The 27976-nt window shown below is 42.9% G+C and overlaps 1 protein-coding gene across 1 annotated transcript in view; it reads left to right on the top strand.

The window, feature by feature from the left end:
• ZNF75D (zinc finger protein 75D) overlaps positions 1 to 27724 on the top strand; it is a 222969-nt gene extending 195245 nt beyond the window's left edge. The window contains exon 2 of the mRNA XM_063601653.1: positions 27289 to 27724. Coding sequence (XP_063457723.1) covers positions 27289 to 27517 — 229 coding nt within the window. The 3' untranslated portion in view covers positions 27518 to 27724. The remainder of the gene's footprint in view (positions 1 to 27288) is intronic.
• The last annotated feature ends 252 nt before the right edge of the window (positions 27725 to 27976 follow it).

Raw genomic sequence — 27976 nt, 5'->3', positions numbered from 1 at the left:
AACCACACCCATATCAGACAGCAGCGAACTAAACGAATGTTGTGTGTGTTCTGATGACTCCACCGACAAGCTGTTCCCCATCTCTCTCCTTCTCCTCAGGATATCTTATTCCCTGAGGCACAACAATATGGAAATTAGGCCAAGCAATAACCCCAAAATAGCCTCTAAGTGTTCAAGTGACAGGAAGACTCACAAGTCTCTCACTTTAAATCAAAAACTAGAAATGATTAAGCTTCCTGAAGAAGGCATGTCAAAAGCCAAGATGGGCTGAAAGTTAGGCCCCTTGCACCAGTCACCCAAGTTGTGAACGCAAAAGGGAAAAGTTCTTGAGGGAAATCAAAAGTGCTACTGCAGTGAGCACACCAATGATAAGAAAGCGAGAAACAGTCTGATAGCGGTGTGAAGAGTTTTAGTGGTCCGGATAGAAGGTCAATCCAGCCACAACATTCCCTTGAGCCAAAGCCTAATCCAGAACAAGGCCTAACTCTCTTCAGTTCTATGAAGGCTGCAAGAGGTAATGAAACTGCAGAAGTAAGCTAGCAGATTAAACCGTTTCCATAATACAAAAGTGCAACAGGCACCAAGGCAGGGTGGCTCATGCCTGTAACCCCAACAGTTTGGGAGGCCGAGTTGGGAACATTGCATGAGGCCGGGAGTTTGAGACCAGCCTGGGCAACATAGTGAGACCCTGCCTCTACAAAAAAAAAAAAAAAATTAAAATGAGCCAAGGGTGGTGGCACACACCTGTAGTCTCAGCTACTCAGGAGGCTATGGTGGGTGGGGGATCACTTGAGCCCAGGAGTTCGAGGCTGCAGTGAGCTGTGATCATGCCACTTTACTCTGGCCTGGGTAAAAGAGCAAGATGCTGCCTCTAAAAACTTGAAAAGAAAATATTTTCAAAGTGCAAGATGAAGCATCAAATGCAGAAGTTGAGGCTGCAGCACGTTATCCAGAGTCTCTGTTTTGGTACCAGAACCATGCTGTTTTGGTTACTGTAGCCTTGTAGTATAGTTTGAAGTCAGGTAGCATGATGCCTCCAGCTTTGTTCTTTTGGCTTAGGATTGACTTGGCAACACGGGCTCTTTTTTGGTTCCATATGAACTTCAAAGTAGTTTTTTTTAATTCTGTGAAGAAAGTCATTGGTAGCTTGATGAGGGTGGCATTGAATCTATAAATTTCCTTGGTCAGTATAGCCATTTTCACGATATTGATTCTTCCTACCCATGAGCATGGAATGTTCTTCCATTTGTTTGTATCCTCTTTTATTTCATTGAGCAGTGGTTTGTAGTTCTCCCTGAAGAGGTCCTTCACATCCCTTGTGAGTTGGATTCCTAGGTATTTTATTCTCTTTGAAGCAATTGTGAATGGGAGTTCACTCATGTACAACTATGTGATCTTTGACAAACCTGACAAAAACAAGCAATGGGGAAAGGATTCCCTATTTAATAAATGGTGCTGGGAAAACTGGCTAGCCATATGGAGAAAGCTGAAACTGGATCCCTTTCTTACACCTTATACAAAAATTAATTCAAGATGGATTAAAGACTTACATGTTAGACCTGAAACCATAAAAACCATAGAAGAAAACCTAGGCAATCCATTCAGGACATAGGCATGGGCAAGGACTTCATGTCTAAAACACCAAAAGCAATGGCAACAAAAGCCAAAATTGACAAATGGGATCTAATTAAACTAGAGAGCTTCTGCACAGCAAAAGAAACTACCATCAGAGTCAACAGGCAACCTACAGAATGGGAGAAAATTTTTGCAACCTACTCATCTGACAAAGGACTAATATCCAGAATCTCATTGAACTCAGACAAATTTACAAGAAAAAAACAAACAACCCCATCAAAAAGTGGGCGAAGGATACGAACAGACACTTCTCAAAAGAAGACATTTATGCAGCCAAAAAACACATGAAAAAATGCTCATCATCACTGGCCATCAGAGAAATGCAAATCAAAACCACAATGAGATACCATCTCACACCAGTTAGAATGGCGATCATTAAAAAGTCAGGAAACAACAGGTGCTGGAGAGGATGTGGAGAAATAGGAACACTTTTACACTGTTGGTGGACTGTAAACTAGTTCAACCATTGTGGAAGTCAGTGTGGCGATTCCTCAGGGATCTAGAACTGGAAATACCATTTGACCCAGCCATCCCATTACTGGGTATATACCCAAAGGATTATAAATCATGCTGCTATAAAGACACATGCACACGTATGTTTATTGCAGCACTATTCACAATAGCAAAGACTTGGAACCAACCCAAATGTCCAACAATGATAGACTGGATTAAGAAAATGTGGCACACATACACCATGGACTACCATGCAGCCATAAAAAAGGATGAGTTCATGTCCTTTGTAGGGACATGGATGAAGCTGGAAACCATCATTCTCAGCAAACTATCGCAAGGACAAAAAACCAAACACCGCTTGTTCTCACTCATAGGTGGGAATTGAACAATGAGAACACATGGACACAGGAAGGGGAACATCACACACCGGGGACTGTTGTGGGGTGGGGGGAGGGGGGAGGGACAGCATTAGGAGATATACCTAATGCTAAGTGACAAGTTAATGGGTGCAGCACACCAACATGGCACATGTATATATATGTAACAAACCTGCACGTTGTGCACACGTACCCTAAAACTTAAAGTATAATAATAATAAAATTTAAAAAAAGAAATAAAGCAAAGAAATTTCTTCCCCCAAGATATCTAAAAACATGACATGGGAAATCTTTGTATTTGTACAAATAAACAATTAAACAGATGGTACAATGAAAAAAAAAAAAGATGATGAGGGTGGCTACACTGAACAACAGATTTTCAGTCTGAATTAGACTGTCTTCTATTGGAAGATGTTACATAGGATTTTCATAGCTAGGGAGGGGAAGTCAATCCCTGCCTTCAAACTTTCAAAGGACAGGCTGACTCTCATGTTAAGGGCTAATTCACCTAAACATATTCAGTTGAAACCAATGCTCGTTTATCATTCCAAATATGCTAGGGCCCTGAAGCACTATGCCAAATCAGCTCTACCCATGCTCTATAAATGGAACAACAAAGCCTGGATGACAGCACACCTGCTTACAACATGGTTTGCTGAATATTTTAAGCCCACTCTTGAGACCTACTGCTCAGGAAGAAAAAGAAAAGAGAGATTCCTCTCAAAATATTATTGCTCATTGACAATGCAATGGTCACCCAGGAGCCCTGATGGAAATGTACAAGAAGATGAATGTTGTTTCCATGCCTGCTAACACAACATCCATTCTGCAGCCCATAGATCAAGCAGTAATTTTGACTGACTGCCAAGTCTTATTTAAGAAATACATTTGATAAGGCTACAGCTGCCATAGGGAGCTGGACAAAGTAAATGGAAAACCTCCCCTGATGGAGCTGGACAAAGTAAACAGAAAGCCTTCTGGAAATGATTCACCATTCTAGATTCCATTAGGAACATTCATGAGTCGCAGGAGGAGGTCAAAATATGAATGTCAACAAGAGTGTGGAAGATGTTGATTACAAACCTCTGGCTGACACTGATGGTTAAAGACTTGATTGGAAGAAGTTACTGCAGATGTATTGGAAATAAAAAGAGAATTGGAATTGGAAGTGGAGCCTGAAGATGTGAGTGAATTGATAAAACTCGAATGGATGAGTTGCTTCTTACGGATGAGTGAAGAAAGTGTTCTCTTCAGATGGAATCGACTCCCAGTGCAGAAGATGTGAACGTTGTTAAAATGACAACATAGGATTTAAAATATTACATTAATGCAGTTGACAAAGCAGGTGTGTGTGTGTGTGTGGGTGGGGGGGATTGTTGAGAGGATTGGGTGCGATATTAAAGCAAGTTTTACTCTGGGTAAAATGCTATCAAACAGCATTGCATGCCACAGAGAAATCTTTCATGAAAGGAAGAGTCAATGAATGTGACCAACTTCATCGTTGTCTTCTCTTAAGGAATTTCCAAAGCCACTCCACCCTCCGGCAACCACCACGCTGGTCAGCCAGCAGCCAGCAACATCAAGACCAGACCCTCCACCAGCAAGAAGATGATGACTTGCTGGGGGCTCTGACCATCGTTAGTCTTTTTTAGCAATCAAGTATTTTTTAATTAAAGTGTGTATATTGTTTTGTAGACATAATGCTATCGCTCACTAAATATATTTCTTTATACGGTAAATGAAACTTTTATATGCACTGGTAAATCAAAATATTTGTGTGGCTCACTTTATTGCAGTGGTGAAGACCCAAAAATGCAATAGGTCAGAGGTATGCCTGTAATTGCTTTTCCTTGATTCTTAAAATCGCATGTAATATTTTGCAATGGCCGTGTAACAACATGGAAACATTAGCCCATAGTTTTCTGAGTCTCAACACATTACAGCAGTCCTACAGCAGTGGGGAAATTCACCTGGAGGACTCTGAGTCAAAGCATGGTCCCATGACATTAGCTCTTCATGGTTTTGACAGGGTTTACCTTAAGGGATGCTGTGAGTTTGGGTGTGTCTTTGTCTTTCAGTTGTCTCCATTGTGTGTTATACGTGCATTTCTACTTAAAGAACTAATTTTTGAGTTTTACTTACTGGACATGTCAAAATGTCCATGTATTGTATTTGTATCCTTCAGGTAAAAGCAGGGGTCTCACGCTGATTGGTCCATCCAGCTGGTGTCATTTCTCTGAGAACTGCCCACTGCATACACACCCTTGTGTTTGCTATTGACTGAGTCCCCTGACCGTAGTTACTTGGTTTCATACTTTTCACCTCAACCTAGCGGAGTCGATCATGGTTTTGTCCTGCCAATTTTGGAGCTCTGGACTAGACTATATGACTGAGTATTTTCCTGCTCAATCTGATGATACCATTTCTTTACAGAAAATGTGATTTAGAAGATCCACTGTTGAGTTCTCCTGAGCTACCTGCATTCTTCTTTTTATCAAGCTTATCAGTTGCTTCTATTTCTCAGATTTTGTAGAATAGTTATGGTCTTCTGATAAAAATTTGTTGTAGAGTTCCCACTCATGGATTGCTGTCAGTAGCCAACAGCACAAGTGTGATCAAGGAAACTTGTGGAGCTGCCACATGCATCCTCACATGTACCAGCACAGAGCTCTGACCTTTATAATCTTGTGCACGGAGGTGAGGAGATTGGTGGCAGTGGTGTAGAGGTTTCCAGATCAGGAGGGATGATCTCCCGGTTCTTGAGGTAAGAAATGTAGCAGTTAATTGATACCTCCCTATGCTGGCTACCCATATGCTGAAGAGTGAAACTGGACCCCTCCATTTCACCATACACAAAAACCAACTCAAGATGGATTAAAGATTTACATGTAAACAGATAATTATAAAAAAAAAATCCTAGAAGACAACCTAAGAAATGCCATTCTAGACATAGGCCCTGGCAAAGATTTCATGATGAAAACACCAAAGACAATTATGACAAAAACAAAAATTGAGAAATGGGACCTAATTGAACCAAAGAGCTTCTGCACAGCAAAACAAGCTATCAACAAAGTAAACTGACGACCTCTATAATGGGAGTAAAATTTGCAAATTCTGCATCTGAAAAAGGTCTAATATCCAAATTCCATAAGCAGCTTAAAGAAATTAACAAGCATAAAACAAACAGCCCCATTAAAAATGAGCAAAGGACACGAACAGACACTTCTCAAAAGAAGATATACGCGTGCCACAAGAAGCATATGAAAAAATGCTCAACATCACTAATCATCAGATAAATGCAAATTAAAACCTCAGTGTGAGACCATGTCACACCAGTCAGTCAGAATGGCTATCATTAAAAAGTCAGAAAATAACAGAAGCTGGCATGACTGTGGAGAAGAGGGAATGCTCATACACTGCTGGTGGGAATGTAAATTAGTTCAGCCACTGTGGAAAGCAGTTTGGAGATTTCTCAAAGAACTTACACAGAACTACCATTCGACCCACCAATCCCATTACTGGGTATATACCTAACTAATTATATAAATCATCGTACCATACAGACAGATGCACACATATGTTCACTGCAGCACTCTTCACAATAGCAAATACATGGAATCGACGTAAGTGGCCGTCAATGGTAGACTGAATAAAGAATATCTGGTGTATCTATACCATGGAATACTATACAGTCATCAAAAAGAATGAGATTGTGTCCTTTGCAGCAACAGGGTGGGGCTGGAGGGCATTATCCTAAATGAATAAATGCAGGAACAGGAAACCTAGTACTACGTGTTCTCGCTTACAAGTGTGAGCCAAACCTTGAGTATACATGGAAACAAACAATAGACAAATAGACACCTGGGCCTATGTGACGGTGGAGGGTGAGAGGAGGACGAGGATAGAAAAACTACCTGATGCGTACTATGTTTATTTTCTGTGTGATGAACTAATTTGTATACGAAGCCCCCATGACATGCAATTTTCCATATAACAAACTTGTGCATGTACCCCCTGAACCTAAAATAAAAGTTGGAAAGAATTTTTAAAAGGTGGCTCTTTGACAAGATCAAAACAATTTTGAACCTCTAGCTAGGCTAAGTAAAAAAAAAAAAGAGAGAGAAAACACAAATACTGATATCAGAAGTGAAACAGGGGCCACCACCAATGATCCCAGGTACATTAAATGAATAATAAACAACTTAACTCCCACAGATTCCATAACCTAGATGAAATAAAACAATTCTGAAAAGGCACAATCTATCAAAACACACAGAAGAAGAAGCAGATACTTTGAATAGGCCTATGACTATTAAGGAAATTGAATCAATAATTAATACCTTCCAAAACGGAAATCAGGAAACCCGGCTGGGTTTACTGGGAAATTCTACCAAACATTTAAGTTTTAAACTATACGAATTGTCTACAATCTCTTCAAAAGTTTGAATCAAAGAGAATTCTTCCTAACTCATTCCTTGAGGCCGGTATTACCCTAATACCAAAATCAGACAAAGATGTTATAAGGAAGGAAAACTATAGGCTAATATCTCTCACGAACACCAATGTAAATATTCCCAATAATACATTATCAAATTAAATCCAATAAGGTGTACAAAGAAATATACGCCATGACCAAGTGCGATTGATTACATTTGTCAAAGCCCATAGACTATGCAACACAATGAGTGAGCCCCATATAAATTACCAGCTTTGGTTAATAATAATGTATCAATACTGGCTCTTCGGTGGTAACAAATGTCCCACACTAGTGCAAGATGTGAATCATAGAGGAGACGGTGGTGGTGGGCATATGTGAACTGTCAGTACTTTCCACTCAATTTTTCTTTAAAACAAATATAGTCTATTAGTCTAAAAATCTTGAGTACGTAGATTAAGGGAACAATTGAGAAATAATCTAGCACTGCTATTACAATCTAACATAGTCTATGTGTGTCAGGTGATGAACAGATTTGTCTAACAATGTGTCCATAATGTCCTGGGTCCCATCACGCTCTTACTCGGTAGATGCTGTGGGATCCCTGCTGCTACCCACACACTTGTCTAACTGCATTCTTTAACTCAGAGCAGTAGAGCCTCACATTTTTATTTTGGGGACGTGGGATACAGGTGGGCTTTCTATGCCTTGGAAAATCTGAGGCTAACGTGGACCTGTTCCTTCCTAAAACCTCCTGAACCACAACCTGTCTGGTACAATTCAGAGACCCCCAGAAGTGCAGTCACGGAGCCCCAGTGAGGGATCCCTATCACCTCCTTCTGTGTGAAGCCAATCCCTCCACCATGTCTCTAAATGGCCACAGATACATGTCAAGTCTTGTCCTGATCTGTCAACCACCCCCTCCCTCTAGGGTCTTTACCTCTCCCTGGGGAGTGTTTCTTGAATGAAGGGAGGAAGAAGGAAACAGAAGGATGGGTGTCTGCACTCAGCAGGTAACTGGCCTCAGGCTACTGAGTCAAACACTGTGCTTATGGGCACCGATGACAGAGCCAGGCTGCTTGGACCCAAATCCCAATTCTCCCAGGCTTGGGGCCTTTAGGCAAGTTGTTCAACTTCCTTAGACATTCAGTTCCTCATCTACAAAAAAAGCTATGATAATAATCCCTGCCTTGCAGAGCTTTGAGGATTAAGTTAGTTGTCACACATAATGGGCACAAGACTGTGTCCAGCATAGATTACATACTCTATAAGTCTCTGCAATTACAAGTACCATAAAGAAGGAGCCTGCATTCATCTTCCTTCCCCTCTCTTATGTTTTTCATGCTGAGACTTGATGAAAAGACAGGCCACGCACACTATGCTCCTTTCATGACCTATTACCACCCCAATTCATTCCCATGACTCTCAGCATTCCTCTACGTCCAGTGAACCCTTCCAGCCCGCTGCACTGGGGACTACTGTCCTCCACCCTGTAGACCTCTCTTGATGCCCCAGCACTGCTTCCACCTGGTTCTTAAGACCCTCGCTTTCCCCCTCCCTCTGTGTGTTCATCTTTTGCAGTGATCATGCCTGTTTTCTCTACAGGAGAGGAAAGACAAACAGATTACAGTCACAGTGCCAAGGAATTACAGAAGACCCATCCTAACTGGTCACCCTGCTTCATGGTTTGGCTCCTTCCAGCCTGTTCATAACCACACAGCCCGAGGGATCACTGGAAAGCTCCAAACCTTTCAGGGATTTCAAATGTCATGTACAGTAACGTCCGAAACACTTTCAGGGCCCTACAAGGCCCCACAGAGACCAAAACTTTATTACCTCTCATGACATTCTCTCTACATTTTGCATATTTAATATCATGTCATTTTTTAATAGAGATGGCTTTTAACTTTCCGCTTCAAAAACTCCTTCTTTGTTTTCTTTTTTTTCTATATTGATTTGGCTCAAATGTCCAGTGCAATACTGAATAGACGTGGTAAAGCTGGCATCCTTATCTTGTTCCTGATCTCAGGGGAAAAGCTTTGAGTCTTACCAAACTCTATCCTCCTACAAGAGACTCACGTCACATGAAAGAAGCACATAGACTGAAAGTGAAGGGATTGAGAAATATATTCTATGAAAACAGAAACCAAAAAGAGAGCAAGGGTATCTTTACCCATATCAGATGAAATAACTGTAAGTCAAAAGAGAGCAAAGGAGACAAAGAAAGTCACTCTATAATAATAAAGACATCCATTACTCAAGATAATTTAACAATTGTAAGTATAAGTACAGCCAATAGGAGACCACCAACATGCATAAAGGAAATATTAGTAGATCTGAAGGGAAAGATGAACCACAATACAATAATAGTAGGGGAGTTTAATACCCACTTTCAATAATGGAAAGATCATCCAGACAAAAGGAACATTGAACTTAAACTACACCTTAGACCAAATGGACCTAACAGACTTCTACAGAACATTCCATCGGAGAGTAACAGAAATACACGGTTTTCTCCAGTGCACACAGAACGTTCTCCAGGATAGATTGGTCCTATGTTTGGCCACAAGACACGTCAAAACAATTGATTGTGAGGACTGAAGTCATATCAAGTATGTTTTCTGATCACAATGATATGAATCTAGAAACCAATAATTGGGGCAATCAGGAAATTCATAAATGTGTGGAAATTGACGCACGAGCCACCGAACAACAAATGGGCCAAAGAGGAACTCAAAAGTGAGATAAAGAATACCTTGACACAAACAACAATGGTAATACAACATACCAAAACGTATGGGATGAAGTAAAAGCCTTTCCAAGTGAGAAATTCATAGCAGCGAATGCCTGTATCGAGAGAGCAAAAATATCTTAAATAAAAAAGCTAACATGACACCTCAAGGAACTGGAGAAAGACAAACACACTAAGAACAAATTAGCACAAGCGAGAACATAACAAAAATCAGAGCAAAAATAAATGAAAAAGAGACTATAAAAGCAATAGAAAAAATGCAATGAAATCAAGAGTTGGATTTTTTAAAAGATAAACAAATTCGTCTTTGTTAGCTACACTAACTAAGAAAAACAGAAAGAAGACAACATAAAGAAAACCAGAAATAAAAGAGGAGACATTACAATTGGTACCACAGAAATACAAAGGATCATAAAACATTACTATCAAAAATTATATGCCAACGAATTGGAAGACCTAGAAATAATGGGACAATTCCTAGATACGTATAAGCTACCAACAGAGAATCAGGAATAAATAGAAACTGGAGGACATTATGTTAAGGGAAATAAGCTTGGCACAGGAAGACACATTTTGACACATTTTGCATCTTCTCACTCATTTGTGGGAGCTAAAAATTAAAACAATTGAACTCTGAGAACAATGAGGAGGTTTCTCTGCGGGACTCTTGCTTGTGGGTTCTGGGCTTGAGAGGCACCTCTGGGTTTGAGCTCTCCGCTGTCTCTGCTACACAGGGACTCTGACAGTCCACAGACGTCGTGTCACCCAGTAGCTGCTCTTCGGGGCTTGGGGGGCGCGGGGTGATGCCCGGGCCATTCACAGTCTTTCTGTAAATTGCGACCATGAAGTGCATTCCTGTCTAAAGAAACAAAAAATGAATACACGCTCTCCAGTTTTTTTTTTTTTCTGCTCTGACATTTTTTCTTCATTTTCTTTGCCAATATCAAACCCGAGAGAAGAGATAGGAATTGCAGATGTCACCCCGCTCCAAGGAGAACAGAGAGATGGGGAAGAAGAAGAGCCATCTTCGATGCCTAGTGGAAAGGTAGAAGCTCCCAAGCGACATCCTAAACCTCTTTACCGTGATTAAGGCTGCATTTTTCTTTTCTTTCTTCCCAGGCGTTCAGTGAACACTTGCCCACCTCTCTTGGGGTCAGGTAACTGAATCACGCCCTTTGAATCCCGCAGTTCTCAGTGCAGACAATGTTTTGCTTGAGAGAAGCTACTTTCTAGGCACTTCAACATTCATTCAAGAGAGCTGCCTCACAAGTGCCCTGAATGCGGGAAAGGATTCCCTCATAGGTCCAACCGTTATCGGCACCAGCCAGTTCACGTGTGGGAGACCCCTGTGAATGCACAGTGCATAACAAGCGAATAATAAGTCGCACCTCACAGCACCTGTGAAGACGTTGTGATAAGGAAATGTATGAGTGCCTTGAGTGCAGGAAAGGTGTTTCTCCTAGATCAAGTCTGACAGGACACCCGAATGCTTTCACAGGTGAAAAATCTCAAGGTTGTCACAGTTGTGGGGAAAGCTTTAGTCAGTCGACAGCTCTTTTTTGCACCCGAGAACACACGCTGAGGGGATACCATTTATATGTGATACTTGCGGGACAAGCTACAGACAGAGATCAAGTCTTGTTATTCGCTTAAGAATCTATACGTGGGAGAAGCCATACAAATGTAGGCACTGCTCTAAAAGCTTCATAAAGAGAGCAGACCATATGATGCACCAAGCTGCACACTTTAGAGAGTTCTCTAAGCATATCTTGAGGGAAACAGGTCCTACAGAAATGAACAGTTACTCATAAAGGCCTTTGCTTGCGGTAGGCTGTCTTGGAAGTAGAGTTTTCGTCGACCTCATTTAAGAGAATAGCTTTGCATTTTGCTATTAAATGTTCACCTACCCTTGCCACTGCCCTACATTGCATATTTTTCTGCCTAGGCAGATCTTGCTTCATCATTTCGATAAAAATGTCTTTGTCCCAAGCCAACCACATCATAGGGGTAAGGAGTATGTAAGCAGTGGCATTCCTTTCAGAACTCAGGACCATACAGCAGGAAGCATGAGGTGCCCGACTGATCTTTATCTATGCAATATTTTAATCAAGTGGACAGGCATATGCTCTTCCTATTTCAGTCTCATTACCACATTGTCTGAGCAATTGAGGTTGGAGATGCTTCCCTGAACGGTGGCGAAAAGTATCTCTCTTGACTCCTGCCCCCAGCACGTGCCAGGATCACTTTCTTCAATACAACCACAGTGTTCTGTTTGTGCATGCTTTGAGCCTTCAACACAGTCCACCTTTGAAGTATGGACTATTTCGAAGAAATAATGGCAACTCATAAGCACTACGAGGGACAGGAAACACTGGCCAACACATACATAGCAGGAAGATGAAATATTGGTGTGCAGGTGCTATTCACAGTGAGCTTTCCAAAAATATCAGCCTATTGTACTCTCCTTCTATGTTGTTTGAAACGATAAGTGCATTTAAGGCTATGACTTGTACTTTAAGTCTAGCTTTGGTCACATTCCATAAGTTATAGACAATGTTCTTACTTCTGATTTTGCACGTTTCTCTTTTCAGTTTCGATTTCATTTCCTCCTTGCCTCAAGACCTGGACAATGTGGACATGTACCGGTCAATTTTTTGTTATATTGCACTTTGATTAATAGTTGGGGTTCCTTCCATTTCTCCTTTGAAGTTTATTTAGATGTTCTGGAAGGCTTATATCCTAAAGACCATAAGAAAATCAGGATTTGATTTGTAGAGCGCACTTGTAGCATGCAGTCTGGGGACTCACAATTGCTTTTGTTTCATCAGGACACAGAGTAGATGGCCTTGCTCCCCATTCTGAATGCCTGCATTTTTGTACTCTCCATTCCTTCTTAAGAATTTGCTGTTATAGAGCAATTTGTAATCTTTTGTCATAGAGTGATTTTGCTATAGAGAAGTTCTCTGTTACGGAGTAATGCTTAACAGTTGCCTAGGTATGAAGGTAGCAATAGAAAAGGGAGGTTAAATTGAAAACCTAGGAAAGACCAAGCCTCTCTAAATCAGGCTGACAACAGTCTCCTCCAGAATCCCTTACTTGTCTTCCCTCCTGAACATAGAGAGGACCTGTAGGGGTCCCTCTAAGGTTTTTGCAACCTTGACCACCCCCCTTACCCCCACCCCCGGCCCCGGAGTCTGCAGGGATGGTTTCATAGTGTGCCAGGTATGTTGTCTAGGCTAAAATCCAGGAAAGTAAGGAATACACAGGGGAATCAGCCCCCAGGCAGCTCAGCATCAGGTAAGGGAGGAGAGACATTAGACTTTGTCCACTTGCCCCTGCAGCACACAGGCCATCCCGAGCAGAAACAGTCATGGGCACCTCCAGGAAACTGCACGGGCTTTCTTCTTGCAACACTTTCTCATTTCTAGCCCGGTGATATGGGCTGAATACTGCCATATATAAACAAAGCTCACCCTTAAACCCGGGCCAGCCCTCTACTTCTGGTCCTCCAGTCCTCTGTAACAGATGTGAAGTAGAATGCATCCAGAGCTCATCCCTCTGGCTCTCTTTTGCATTTATACTAAGCTCACTCAGCCCCCACTTCTTGGTTGTTAACAGTTGGGTTTGGGGATGTTGCTGGGTTCCTTTCTCCCATCCAATTGTTTACAGTTTGCATGTTCAGACAGGACTTCTCGGAGGTCTAGCAAGCGTTGGTTTCACATTGTTAAGGATCTTGAGTATTAAAATGTTACAAACATATTGATATATTTTAGATAATTACTTTCAATTGGCATCTCTAATACTGAACACAAGAATAGGAACGTATAAATTATTGAAGACGACTTCAAGAACTAAAATGTGAGGCCTTTTAAAAAGAGTCAGACGGTATCATCAGGTCTGAGAGTGGTCTCTTGAGTCTTATCAGCATTACATTTTACAAAAATTCTTCTTCGGACATCTCTTCCCAACTAGGTTCCCTCACGAAGAAGGAGAGAGTATGAAAGGCAGGCAGTGAAAGACAGGAGGCCTCTCATCCTAGTCTGCAGTATGAGAGGCGAGACCTCCACTGCTCTACCTGCTGGCCCTCTTCGGTCTATCCTGGGCAGGGTGAAGTTCCTCCTCCCAAGATGTTACTCTCAGGGCAATTTCCCCCATGCCAAAGAGCCCTCCAATGCACCAAGGCAGGAAAGAAGGGTGAAGGACATCTGTGGTTCTTGCTACAATTCTTCCCCTTCGTTATGAGAGATGACATAATTAGCATTGAGAAATCTCCCAAATGTTTACCAACTGAAGCGCCTTGACAAGTCTCCAGGTCTTTGTTACTTTCTTTGTTGTGGTTGTGCTAAAGATGGCTGTAAATGATGTCCTAACAATCTATGGCAGGCAGAAAAAATGCCCTTCAAGATGTCCAAGACCTATTCCCCAGAACAGATTAATATGGTACCTTCCAACACAAAAGGAAGTGTGCATATGTGATCATGTCAAGGGTCTTCAGTTAGGGACATTATGCGGTATTATCCAGGTCAATCCAAAGTAATTACAAGAGACCTTGCAAGAGGGAGGCAGGAGGGTCAGAGTGAGTACTAGGACATATGAGGACAGGAGCTAAAGTTTGGAGTGATGCCAGGAAGGGACCCTGAGCCAAGCAACGCAGGTGTCCTCTGGAAGCTGAAAAAGGTGAGGAAATAGTTTGTCCAGAAAAGCCTCCAGAAGGAACTCGGCCCAGCTGGCACCTCGATTTTAGACTTCTGTCTTCCAGAACCGTACTAAAATAAACTTGTGCTGTTTTCAGCCACTAAATTTGTGGTCATTTGTTATACAGCAGTAGGAAGCTCCTACACCTATCATCAAGAGCGGGGGGTCTATGCCCCCTGCCCTTGAATCTTGACAGGTTGAGCCAGCTTTAACATAGTACAGCACAAGTGAAGCTGTGTGGATTCTGAGGCGAGGTCCTAGAAGACAGCACTGCTTCCATTTTGTTCTCTAGGGGTACAGGGGACAGACGTTGAGCACCAGTTAAAGGTCTGTGTCTGTGTTAGTTTGATGCTTGCCCTGTGTATGCATGTGTGTGTTTATGCTTCCTTTGAAGAGAGTTCTGTGCTGTGTTTACTTCCATATTGGCTAAAGGTTCCTCATTTGCCTTGTGTCATTAACACGTCCCAGTTGGAAAACCTCACAGATTTGTTTCTCTGTGAGCACAATCTGCTTTTAAAAATCACTTTCTGAATCCTCTGTACTTGCATGAAACAAACACCTCACAGCGTGAGATTTTAACACTTTCTAGCTGGACGTGTTATGCAGGAACATAAAAGGCCCCCTTTCACATTAAATTTGCTACATTTTCTGTTTTACCATATTGCTTCACGCTGAAAATATACATTTACAGAATATATTTGTGGGGGCAAAACATGTTTAAATGCTCATTGAAAAATATCAAAATACAGGACACCGAGTGAAAAGCACAACTTCTCTCTTGTCCAGTTCTAAAGTCTAGAGGCAATCTCTATATTTCCGTGATTCCTTTCAGATATTTTGCTATAGAAGTTTTCTCTGGCATTTCGAAAATAATTTCATATTACATACATTGTCCTGTAAACTTGCTTTTTTCGTTTTAGAATGTACACGGGCTTCATTGCACATTGGCACACAAAAATCCATCACATTGCTTTCAATGAATGTTGTGTCATCCACAGAACGGACTCACCAGAGTTCATTCAGACAGGCCCCTGTTGATAGACATGTGAGTTGATTCCAACTGATAACCCCCTGGCAAGGGGGACAGGCAGGTGAATGTGGCAAGGCGATGACAAGGATCCGAGTACGAAATTGCTACCTCACACGGCCATGGATCCATTGTCGAACACAGTCTGGATATATGTTTACCTGGGGAAAGCAAACAGGGCAAGCATCTTGATGGATAACCCCCTTACAAATGGAAAGTTCAAAGTGGAAGTATAGATAGATATCTCACTTGGTTGGTGGGATTTTAACAAGTTTTGTTTATACCAGTTATGAGGAAAAAGATCAAAGGCCCCCTCTAACACTTAGCTGGTCATATTTTCTGTTGTTCTATATAATTTTACCCTGGACTCTATGCATCGATTGTATGTAATGTGACAGGAAGCATTTCAGTGCTCACAGAAAACCAATCAAATATACAGCCCCCAGGGGAAAAATCACATTGTCTCTCTCTCCAGTTACACTCCATTGTGGCCGCATGTTATTTATTATGTATCCATCCAAATATTTAAACACTAAAAAAGCTTACCATTGTTTGTAGAACTGGCGTCACAGGGTGTGCAGTGTACGCACTTCCAACTTGCTTGCTTCCTTCTTGTAATGATGTATGTGGCCATCTTTACACATTACTATACAGAAATCCACCACATGTTTTTTAATGGCTACAAGGTAATCCACTGAATGGATTCACCAAAATCTATTCAGACAGGCACCTCCTGATAGACATTTAAGGTGTTCATATTTTATAAGTAATTGCCCAGTGTGGCCTGAAGGTAAGTGATCTAGGAAGATGGCAGGGAGGTGGAAATACAGCCATGTAATTACATGCCCACAGTGGTGAGTCAACACCGCTGTGCCTTCTCCAACCACTGGCTTGGTCAACTGTTTTCCCAGTGGAGACTGCCCATGCATAGGAAATCCTCCTAGGTTCCTGTGAGCATGTACAGCCAAGGACAGCAGAGAGCCACTTACTGGAGCAGAACACGTGTGGTTGGATCAAATGCTGGACAATTTTTGAAGAGAGGTTTGCAAAAATGCAAAGTTAAAGATGAGAGCAAGGTTGATGCCAAAGGAATAAAGGCAGCCAGGGGAAAGGTCCAAAACTAGGGTTGAACAGGCCACATGAGGATGGGGAAATTTTGAAAGGTAAAGATGTCTCCAGGGAGGTAAAATGGATTTTCAAGAAGCTAGAGGCATTTTCTTTATCTTGTCACCACTCTGCAGTCAAAGACCACCAGGAACACACCCGTAGTTAAACAAGCTCAACTTTCTGAGTACAGTTTATTGCTTGATGAACAAGTTGAGTTCATTACTCAAAGAACAAAAGGAGACTGCAAGGCATGAGGGAACCATGGAGACTCTCAGGAAGAGAGTGTTAGAAAGAAATAAGATCTGGGCTTCAGCTAGGTGATTTAGAGGAGGGTTTCCTGAAGCAGGGTTTGGCTCTGGATTGGATGCTGCCAGGAAGTGGGGGGTAATTTTGTGACTGGGTATATTTGTAAACCTTATCCTAGAGGAACGAAGATTTGAAAAAAGCTATTGTTGGCACAGAAGGAGTAGTCACTCACATCAGCCAGGATGGCAGGTGTTTGGTGCCTTTTGTGACTTGGGCAATGTTCCTGTTTTGTTGTCTTCAGACTAGATGTGGCAGTGGCCTTGTTGTTGTTGTTTGTTTTATCTAGACATTTTACCTTAAAAGAGATTTACATTTATACAAAACTTGTGAAGATAGTACAGCGAGGTCCCTCATATCCCTCACCCAGTTTCCCCTATGCATCTTGCACTAAAGTGTGATTAGCATTTGATACGGTTAGTGAACCGATCCTAATACATTATTATGACCCAAAGTCCTCACTTTATTCAGACTTCCTCCATTTTAATCAAATGTCCTTTTTCTGTTTCAGCCTCACATACAGGATGCTACGTTATATTTAAAATAATCATGCCGTCTTAGGGTGCTCTTGGTTGTGATAGTTTCTCAGACTTCCCTTGTTTCTGATGACTCTTGACAGCTTTGATGACTACTGGCCAGGTATTTTGTAGAATGTCTTTCGACCGGGATTTGCCAGGTGATTTTCTCATGATGACACTGGGGTTACGGGTTTTCGAGAGGAAGACCAAGAAAGTTAAGTGCCATTCTCATCACCCCCTATCAAGACAGCATACAATCCACATGACATGACAGTTAAGTTCAACCTTGGTCACCTGGCTGAGGTCGTATGGATCAGGTTTCTCAGCAGTAAAGGTATGTTTTTCTGCCTTTCCATATTCTACTCTTTGGAAGGAGGTTACTGCGCACAGCATATGCTGAAGGAGGGGAGAGTTCTTTTCCACCTTATCTTGGGTAAAATATCTGCGAAAAACTGGAATTATTCTGCAAAGGAGATTTGTCTCTTCGCCCTATTTATTTATATCAGTATGGACTCATGGATATTTATTTTGTATTTTAAGTTATAATCCAAAAGCACTGTATCTGTTCTGTTGCCCAGCTTGCTCCAGCTTTAGCCATTGGGAGCACTTTTAGTAGGCTCCTGTGTCTCTTTGCCATACTCCCATCATTGTGTGTGTGTTTGTGTGTGTGCTTACTGGTATTACAAGATTCTCCAGGCTCATATTGCACAATCCCAGGCTCAGCCTTGGAATCAGTCGTTTAGCCAAAGAGCCCTGGTTCCTTTTATTGTTGGATGACATTAGAAACCAAGGTTTGGGCTCTAGGTGTGCTCTTTACTACTTGGGTGTCATTGCTTCTTGGCTCTCTCAGCTGACAGAGCAAGAAATCATGTGTGTGCAAGCTGACTCGCGTGTGGTAGGTAAGCAGTGATCCCCCAGTGATGTCTACTTCACAATCCCCATAACCTGTGAATATGTTACCTTACACGAAAAAAGAAAGTTTCAAATATGATTAAGTGAAAGATCGTGACATGAGGAGATTATCCCACATTATGGGAGTGGGCCACATATAATCACAAGCGTCATGTTCTATAAATGAGCCAGAAATGCACCCTGTCTATCGGCCTAAAATGATCCCCATGTAGTTTACTTCTTCACAGCAGGCTAGGACTATTGCCTCAAAGCCCACTGGTGCCACTCACATTCTCATATATTCAGTCTCTTTAAATATAATCTGAAAATGTATTTTTAAGTCCTTTAGAATGTACCTATTTTCCATCTCTCACAAAACTGCTCCCAATATCCGCTAACCATAGAAAAGACAAACTCAATAGCTATAAAAGACCCCCAAACCACTGCTGCCCTTCAAAGCTCTGTGACCCAGAGAACTCCCCACCTTGCTGCTGATGACATCACCTACTCATGTAAGCCCCCTCTCTGGTTTCTTCCTCTTTCTCAGAAATCCCCTTGCCCTCATCCCCTTCTGGGTGGTGGCCCCACGCTGCTGTCTCTGGAAGGTGTCTTGCAGAGACTTTGCCTCTCATACAACCCTGTCCAAGCATGGTCCCAGTATAGCTTCTGTGCGACTGGCTTTCACAGTCCCTTCTCTTCCTTCTTTAATCCCCAAATACATGAACCACAGAGACTTTTAAGAGGGAAGCAGAGGGATCAGAGTGCATCGCAGGAGATATTACTATGGAAAGAAGTTGGAGTGATGCCAGCAAGGAATAATGAAACAAGGAAGCCAGGCCGGTCCTAGAAGCTGAAAAAAGCAAGGAATTGAACTCTGCCCTAAAGTCTCCAAAAGGAACATAGCCCTAACCAGCAACCTGATCTTAGACCTCTGAACTCCAGACTCTAAGAGAAATTTTTGTTTGTTTAAAGCCACTACACTTGTGGAAATTTGTTACAGCAGCAATAGGACACTAATACATCTTGTGTACACACATACCTATAAATGTTTCTACATCTACCCTTCTTTATCTTTATTAACATAAGCATGAGTTCATACCAATCTCTCCAACTCTAATCCCTTATCACATGAGTCATCGTAGCTGTCCCATTTACTTCACTAACTTTCCTCACCAAGAGTGAGAAATCTGGCTTCTACCATCACACATCCATTAACTTATTTGTCTAACCCAGTACCCATTCAAGCAATCTTAGAAATGTTCATCTATACACCCCCAGGAGAACTTACAAACCTCAGCACAATGTTTTGACGTTGGCCTAATCCCTGACCTTTATTTTTATTTTTAACTTACCCTTCAACTTTTAAATTTTGAAATATTTTGCATGCATAGAGAATTTGCTCTTTCTTCCTGGAAAGCTCAGCACTATAGATGCTGCCCTTACTCCCGTCCCACTCCTTCCCACTGGATGCCTGTCCCCTTCCCCTGACAGACTCACCAAGAGCTGCTTTGCAGGGTTTTACACCTGCTTGACCCCAGCCCCACTCCCATCACTGCACTTCCCCACCCAAGCCCCTGGCCAGCCCCAGAGCACCTGGTGTCTGTAGCTCCCATAACCGTCCCAACTCAACCACTAGGCTCTTCCAGAAGCTTCTACCCAGACACACACACACACACACACACACACACACACACACCTGTATGCATAACTGCACACAGTGACACTGGAAGGAAATGGTGAAGTATTGAGAGGCTTGCAAAGGAAGGGAAGCATATTGGAACAGGAAACATGAATTGAGATTCAAGACAGGGGAAACCCAGAGCAGAAAAGCACCTGGCCCCACATCCTGGGAAGGAGACCTACCTGCTCTCAGTGCTCCACTCCAACAGGAGGAGGCAACAGGAGCTCAGAAATGACATCCTGGCACTTAGGAAAGCAAGGTTCTGACATGGTGCCCTGGGGTCCCCCATGAGTCGTTTGTAGCACAGACGAGTTATAGCTGCAGGTCCAGAAAGAGACTCCACAGAAGAGTTGAGAGAACAGCTCAACAAGATGAGGCCAGGGACAGAAAAGAGGAAGACCCAAAGCGTGTAACTCTCCTAATTGCAAGCCACAACAGCAACGGCAGACACCAGCCTCAGACGCTGGTGTATGCCTAGGGCCAGGCAGAATCAATTATATCCACCATAGGTGTAGGGCAGACAATGGCCAACATCCAAAGGTCAAGGGAGATGAGACAGCCAAGGGGCAGGTCCATCCTTCTTGTGCAGTCATCTTATTTAAGCTCTCTCTGTATCCAGATAGCCTCCTGAGGAAGAAGAAGAGAAAAAAGAGGAGGGAGAGGAAGAGAGGCTGGGGAAGGAGGAGAGGAAGATGAATAGACAGAGTAAGGGGAAGAGTAGGAGGAGTGGTAAAGGAGTGCACGAGGGCTTCTTGGAGTCTTCAACACTGATGGACTTCGTATAGCACCCACTGGGGGATATAGCACAGAATAGTTGCCCAAACATACTGGCCAAGAGAGTACATTGTTTACAGGACAGTTAGCAATATCTCATAGATCTAGTATTCCATGAAACAGTTTCAGAAATATAATTGAATAATGTAATGTGGTGAAAAGGGGTATTTGACATAAAGGATGGGCAGTGAGACTCCAAAGATCCTTTCCCTTCTCAAATTTGCTTTGACTGACGCTGCGCTGGTCGTGCTCTGAATCTCCCTCTTGGTTTTCTCTCTAAGAATAGGACCCCACTTAAGTATAGCCTCTTTCCAAGCTGCCATAGCCTGCACTGCTGTTAATGGGGACTAGGCCTGGTCTAATTCAACTCTTTTAAAGCTAATCCAGAAGACATTCAACTGGAGCCCTTCAACTGAACAGGAGACCCCAGTCACCTAACATTGTGTTCAGAGAGAGCAGCTGGGAGTTGTTGCAGCTTCTTGGCATTTCTTCAATAATCAATGACTTGTAAGACTGGAGACAGAAGAAAGGTGAAAAGCAACAGCAGTGGAGCTGGGCATTGCGAGTCCCATCTGAACTGCGACAAAAAGGATTCATTACTAGACTCCCAACACAAGCTTGAGAAGGCCATCTGTTGCTGCCAGTGGCTATGTCAGTGCTGAAATGGAGTCACCACCCCAGAACAGCATTTCCAAGAATCCCTGGGGACAGGGGCACCCACTATGGGGACAGTGTGCTGAGCGTGGGCCTGCATGGGCATAGGTGGGTGGGAGCAACCTAACCAGCTACTCATCCCGTTCCATAGAGAAAGTAATGATAGGGACATGAATAAAGTTCCAGCTGCTATGGGAGACCTGGAGAGGAGGAGGTTCTTGAAATTCCACGTGCTGAGGAACCCCTCAGTAAGAGGTGAGGCGCTGCAGCTTGGATTCCACTAGGCTGAATGGCAAGAATAGAGTTTCTGACAAATGCAGCCCAAGATCTCCATGAAATCCCAGGGAGAGACCTGTGCCTAACACCCAGCATGGCACATCTGCAGGCAGGACACACTACAAAAATCCTGCTTTCTCTTCCGCAAGGGCAAGATTTTGATGTCTACAATGCTCCTTCGATGGCTAAACATGTATCTCACAATTCTCTGGGACAGAGGTCCTGCAATCAGTTTCCAATTAAAATTGATAACTGGCAAAACACTTAAAACATGCTATCTATAGACAGGAAATGTAGCTCCAGTTCATTGAAAATTTTCACAAACGGTGAGTATTGAACTATTTAAGGAACAGACGGTGCCAAAAAGATTCTGACACTGACTTATGTATTTAGACACTGGCCCTGCAGAGCTAGGTCTCACCTTTCCATCTATAGGGCTGCTTATGGCAATCGCCATGACGCTCTGCCTTGGGGGCTTTTTGTCTCACCCTTAGAGCATGCTGGATATGACCCAAGGCCAACTGAAGGTGACAGGGATTTATATCTCCCATGGGGGAAGTACTTTAACAAGAATGGTTGGGTATTTGGTGGCTAAATACCCCCAAGCCATCTCATTCTGCACTTGGGATGAATGTGAGGTGAGTGTTCTACAAAGTCTCCCATAGGGTTCCCCTGGGAATTAGCTCCAGTCGCCCACAGTGGAAACCTGCTAGCTTATTCCTCCCACTTAAATTGGCTGCATTCCTTGTATGTCTCACCTCCCCACACCCTTACCTGTGCTATCTGGGACTCCCTCCCAAGTAAGTGTTTTCTACTCACAAGTGTGCCTCAGGGTCTATTTCCAGGGAACCCACACTTGAACACGTTGTATGCTAATTTATCCTCGAACTTGAATGTCTGGCTAGAAGTAGAATTGTAGGCTCAAAGTTACTTTGCACCAACACTTGAAAGACCATTCGTTATTTCCTGGGCATTTCTGGTTACCTCTTTAGCTGCCTTTCTTTTTTTCTCAATTTAAGAAGTATAGCTCTTGCGAGAATTCCCTCCCCACTCTGCAAGCCACTCTCATTTTAAATTTATTTGATTTCAATTTCTACCCATGCTCTCCCCCAAACTTCAAGGGAGACAAATCAAGACCTCTAAGTGGGCTCCTTAAAGGCCCCTCCCCCTAGAAATTTAGGGTTGCAGGGCCTCTCCATGTGTCCACTCAGCTGCCCTTCCAGCTTCTCTAAACAGGGCCCCTCGTGTCTCCAACATCCCCAGACTCTACAATGTTAGTAAACACCTTCTCGGAGGGGAGTAGGTAAAGTTCATCTGCTGTGGCCTCGGGTAACACAGAGACGGGTCAGAAGTCAAGAAACCAGGTGATCAAAGACCATGTCCAGCCAAAAGCAGTGAGAACACAGCTTCCACTTGTAATGGTTGCATCAGGGGAAGGATTTATTGATCCACACCATTTTCTTGGATTTTCCATCCTCCCCAGGGGGCAGAGGTGGGTTGATTGTGTGGCGTGTTGGCAAAGGCCAGGTCCACCCTGGTATGGCTTGCTTCAGTGTCCACAGCCACTCTGTCAGATCCGCATCGTTTCTATGATTCCCAAGCTGTCTACTGAGTAAAACGCTCAGCACCGATTTAGAGGCCAGGCTGGGTCTTAAGTATTCATCCACCTTCCTCCTGATGCTCCATGCAGATGTGCTGGGACCTACTTCAGAGTGTCCCTGAGCCATGACTGCTTGACTCCACAGATGGCTTCAGGAAGACAGCACAGAAGAGGGACCTGTGAAAGTTGATGGAATCTAGAATTACCTGAAGGAGAAGCATCAAGTAGCCCCAGAAGCCTCTCTGCACTTCTCCTCCCTAACACACATGCGTGCATGTGCACACACACACACACACGATCATAAAAGTCAGCTTTGTGGCAACTTGTGATTTTTAAATTTATTTGAGTTTCACATATGCATGAGTATATTTCTAGAATCTCTTCGTTGGTCCATGGACATGTCTATCAATTCTTGTCTCATTCACCAATACTACAGAGTAAGTTTTGAGTCCAGAATGACAAGCTACCCCTCTTGCATAATCCTTCACATTTTTTTGGAATATAATTTCATCCGATCTTCCAGTTACACACACACTCAAAATTCTGCTATAAACTATCATTAGGATTGTACTGGATATACTGATTTATTTAGAGGCGAATTGATGCCATTGAAAAAACTGATCTTCCTCTTAAGAAAAATGTAGTATTTTAAAATATTATGTGACTATTCAAACTGAAGGCTCATAAAAAGTGGCATGTGTGTTTTCCTTATATTTACCTTCATTATTTTTCTAGGTGTTTCATAACGTTTGCAACCAATGTAAATGGGATAGCTTAAATCTATGATATTCCCTATTTATTGGAAGACTGTGCAAATTTTTAATTTATTTATGTATTCATTTATTTTTATTGTAGAGATGGGGTCTCCTTATGTTGCCCAGGCTGGTCTTGAACTCCTGGGCTCAAGCGCTCCACCCCCCTCAGCCTTCCAAAGTGCTGGGATTATAGGCGAGAGCCACTGTGCCTCACCTAGTATGCAAAGTTTTTACGCATTTAACTTCTATCAATCAGCCTCTCCTGACCTATTTCCTAGGTGATTGCCTTGGATTTCTAGGATGTCAGTTCCTTAAGAGAAAGATAGTTTTCCACTTTCTTTGTTAACAAAATACACCGATAAGTTATCTTCCCTCTCCAAATTGTTTAGGACAATGAATATGGCCTCAGGGTCTTTACACGGTTCTATGTGGCCAGGAGAAAACCTGCGGGACTGAGCGTTCCTTCCCTGCCACTCAAGAAAGGGAGTGTGTGACCTGGGTCGCTTTAAAAAAAAAAATTTTTAAACATGCTATGTATAGAAAGGAAACGTAGCTCCAGTTCAATGAAAATTTTCACAAACGGTGAGTATTGACCTATTTAAGGAACAGACAGTGCCAAAAAGATTCTGACACTGACTTATGTATTTAGACTCTGGCCCTGCAGAGCTACATCTCATCCTTGCATCTACAGGGCTGCTTATGGCAATCACCATGACTCTCTGCCTTAGGGGCTTTTTGTCTTACAGTTGGAACATGCTGGATATGACCCAAGGCCAACTGGAGGTCTTGAACTCCTGGGCTCAAGCGATCCACTCCCCTCAGCCTTCCAAAGTGCTGGGATTATAGGTGAGAGCCACTGTGCCTGACCTAGTATGCAAAGTTTTTATGCATTTAACTTCTCTCAATCAGCCTCTCCTGGCTCTATTTCCTAGGTGATTGACTTGGATTTCTAGGATGTCAATTCCTTAAAAGAAAGACAGTTTTCCACTTTCTTTGTTAATAAAATACACCAATATGTTCTCTTCCCTCTCCAAATTGTTTAGAACACTGAACACGGCCTCAGGGTGTTCAGAACCATGTAAAGCATGGTTCTACGGGGGCTAGGAGAAAACCTGGAGGAGTGAGCCTTCCTTCCCTGCCACTCAAGAAAGGGAGTGTGCGACCTGGGTCACTTTACAGTAACGTCAATTTCCTCCGTTCTTACATAAGACTGAGTGGGCAGCCAGTGTGGAGGCAAGCCACATCTCATAATAGTCATTTTAGTTCCTCATGAGAACCACACTACAAAAAACACAAAGCGCTGTCCTCACCGTTATCCCTCTGACAGCCTGGAAAATCCATGTCCAGCATCTAGACAATATCCACATGGGTCACACTTTAATGGCAACAATGTAGTTATTCTAGATCAGAGACTTGGAAGGGAATATGGCTTGAGACATATGAGTATGTCTCAAGGAACTGGTCCAGTTTTAGCATAAGATTTTCCAAAGCATTAAAAGCCCACCTGCATCCCAGGTCCACAGAATAAAGGTGTGAAGCTGCACTGCATTGAGCTTTGGGAGGGGCTCCACTGCACTGAGCTTTGGGAGGGTTTAGATAAGTGTGGGAGACACAGCAATGTTTAATTGCAGTGTTCAATTTCTGCAACTAAACACTCCATTTACATGAATTGTGTATTATAGAAGGAGTACCTGCAGAGTCATGACCAAAAATGGATGCAAGATTGAGAAGCAAGTAGGAAGTTCGACCTGGAACTAATTCCTGGATTGGAACATGGCGGACAAAGTTGCTGATCACTACCCAGGGGACAAGGCAAGATGCAATGGGTGCTGTTTATTTATAGAAAGGAGAAATTTTAATGGATTTTATACAAGCCAGGAACAAGCTCTGAGGCCAGGGTAGTTGAGGGTTCTGTCTAGGAAGGAGACATGCAGATGGCACCCAGCCACAGGATATACCCACCTCCTCTCCAAGCAACTTCCACTCACCTTATTCAGGCTTGAACCAGAAGGAAGCCAGGCATGGTGGCCAGTGTTTGAATCTTGCAGACTGTTGGCACTAGGTTCTGAGGACAATTGTGAGTCACCATAGTGACTATGACTTCACTTGGTGCTGAACCAATCAGGCCCTGGGACTCAAGGAAAGAGAGGGAGTGCCAAGCTGTTACTGTTTACCCTCTGGCCCAGATCTTTCTTCAGAAGAAACCTGAGTGGTCTCACAGGTAAAATATCCTGATATACCAAGATCATAGAGCATCCTTTTGTGCCATTAACTAACTAACCTACCTGATAAACCCCAACCCTGTTTGGTAAGTGGGGGAGGTTATCAGAGAGTCATTTGTTCAAACTGATACAGAGACACTATAGAGCAGTGGGTAAAAGCAGAAGCTTCAGATATAGGCTTTCTCAGTTCCAATCTCACCTCTCTGTCACTTGGGCAAGTCTTTTAGTCTCTCTTGGGAGGTCAAAATAGAGAACACAGTGGGCATCCACCCCTAGCCTTGGCACTGTGCTAGATTCAAATGAAATGCAGAACTGGGTTTTTGGGGATGAGGCAGGGCCAGGCATCAGAGGTGAGTACAATCTTTAAGCCACTGTGATTACGTTCCCAGGATGGAAAATCAGCAGGATGGACCTTAGAAACAGAAACTAGGTAGTACTTGAGAATGTCCAGTTTATCTCTTACACAGGGGTTTGGAGTAAGATTCACACCTGCTTCACCAGTGATTTTCAAAGGAGGCAAATCCTATTTGAAGCTAAAGTCACATAAAGAGATTTGGAATGAGGAAGCAAATTATAGCGGCCTGCAAGTTGTAGAATGAAGAAATGCAAATGTAAAGTACTGAACTTTGTTATGGATAGATTTACCAAAGAGAATTACTCTGCATAACATGAATAATGGAGTTCAGAAGGAAGCCCATATCCCAGGTACAGGGAAAACTCAGAGGTGAGAAGAAGGCAGCTCTGAAAAAGAGCAACATAGAATTGAGTTAAAATTAGTGTGGATATAAGAATCACAATGACACTTGAGCTATGAGGTAGTGTTTTGAGTACAATCTAACAAGCCTGTGTGTGTCAGGTAATGATTAGAGGGATGCAATAGTGTGTCTTTAATGTCCCGGGTCCCATCAGGCTGCTGCACAGCCCCATGTGTAAGACAGATAGAAGAAACAATATGGTTGGTGCTTCAAATCAGATGATGACCCAAAGCAATCTCCTGTGACTACTGCTGGTAGCAGTGTGTGTGTGTATGGGGGTGTGTGTGTGTGTGTGTGTGTGTGTGTGTGTGGTTTTGTGCCAGTGAGGAAGAGGTTGCCGGGTACACTTGATTACCTAGAATACATCATCTTTTTCAGACTTCCTCGGTTGTGCTGTTTTACTGAGGTTGGGTGGAGTCAACACGTCATGGATAAAGAAGTCCCTAAAGGCAGTCCCAGGGAGCCCGCACTGAACATCAAGAAGTCAGACAAATCCTTCAAACGCAAGAAGCCCACCGAAAATGTGCTGATCTTTTTAATCAACAGACAACTGGGCAGGCACAGAAGTGACATCGACCTGTCAAGATGGGTGTGGATGCTGTCATAAAGCAACTCTAGCGTGGACATGGCCTTGGATAAAAGGTCATGTGGCTTACGTGCTGAAGCCTGCCCAGATTTTTGAGACATTAAATATAATTAGAACAATAAACTCCTCCCATGTTTGAGTCATTAAAACAGAGTCTGTCATTTCACTCCTTGAGGTTGGATGTGTGTTTGCTGACAGGGTGTTCTTGGGTTACACTGGAAGGGGCTTCTGTTCATCCTAACACGCTGTGCAGGGGTGCTTAGACCCAGGGGAGAGGGTGAGATCATGCTGCACACCAGATCTCTCCCACCATCAATCTGAAAAACACTGCAAAGTCAAAGTGATGTAGTACTTGGCATTCAAGGACCAAAGACTCTTCTCCCTAGCCATTTTGAAGAGACTGCCCTGGTGTTCCCCTCTAAAACCCAATGCTTGTCCTAGTGAAAAGACATTGTTTAAGAGCAGACCAACAGTTGGCCT

Source organism: Pan paniscus, chromosome X (assembly GCF_029289425.2).
Source record: "Pan paniscus chromosome X, NHGRI_mPanPan1-v2.0_pri, whole genome shotgun sequence".
Classification (NCBI taxonomy): Eukaryota; Metazoa; Chordata; class Mammalia; order Primates; family Hominidae; genus Pan; species Pan paniscus.
The sequence above is the reverse complement of the archived record's forward strand: the minus strand, read 5'-3'. Positions and strand labels throughout refer to the sequence as shown.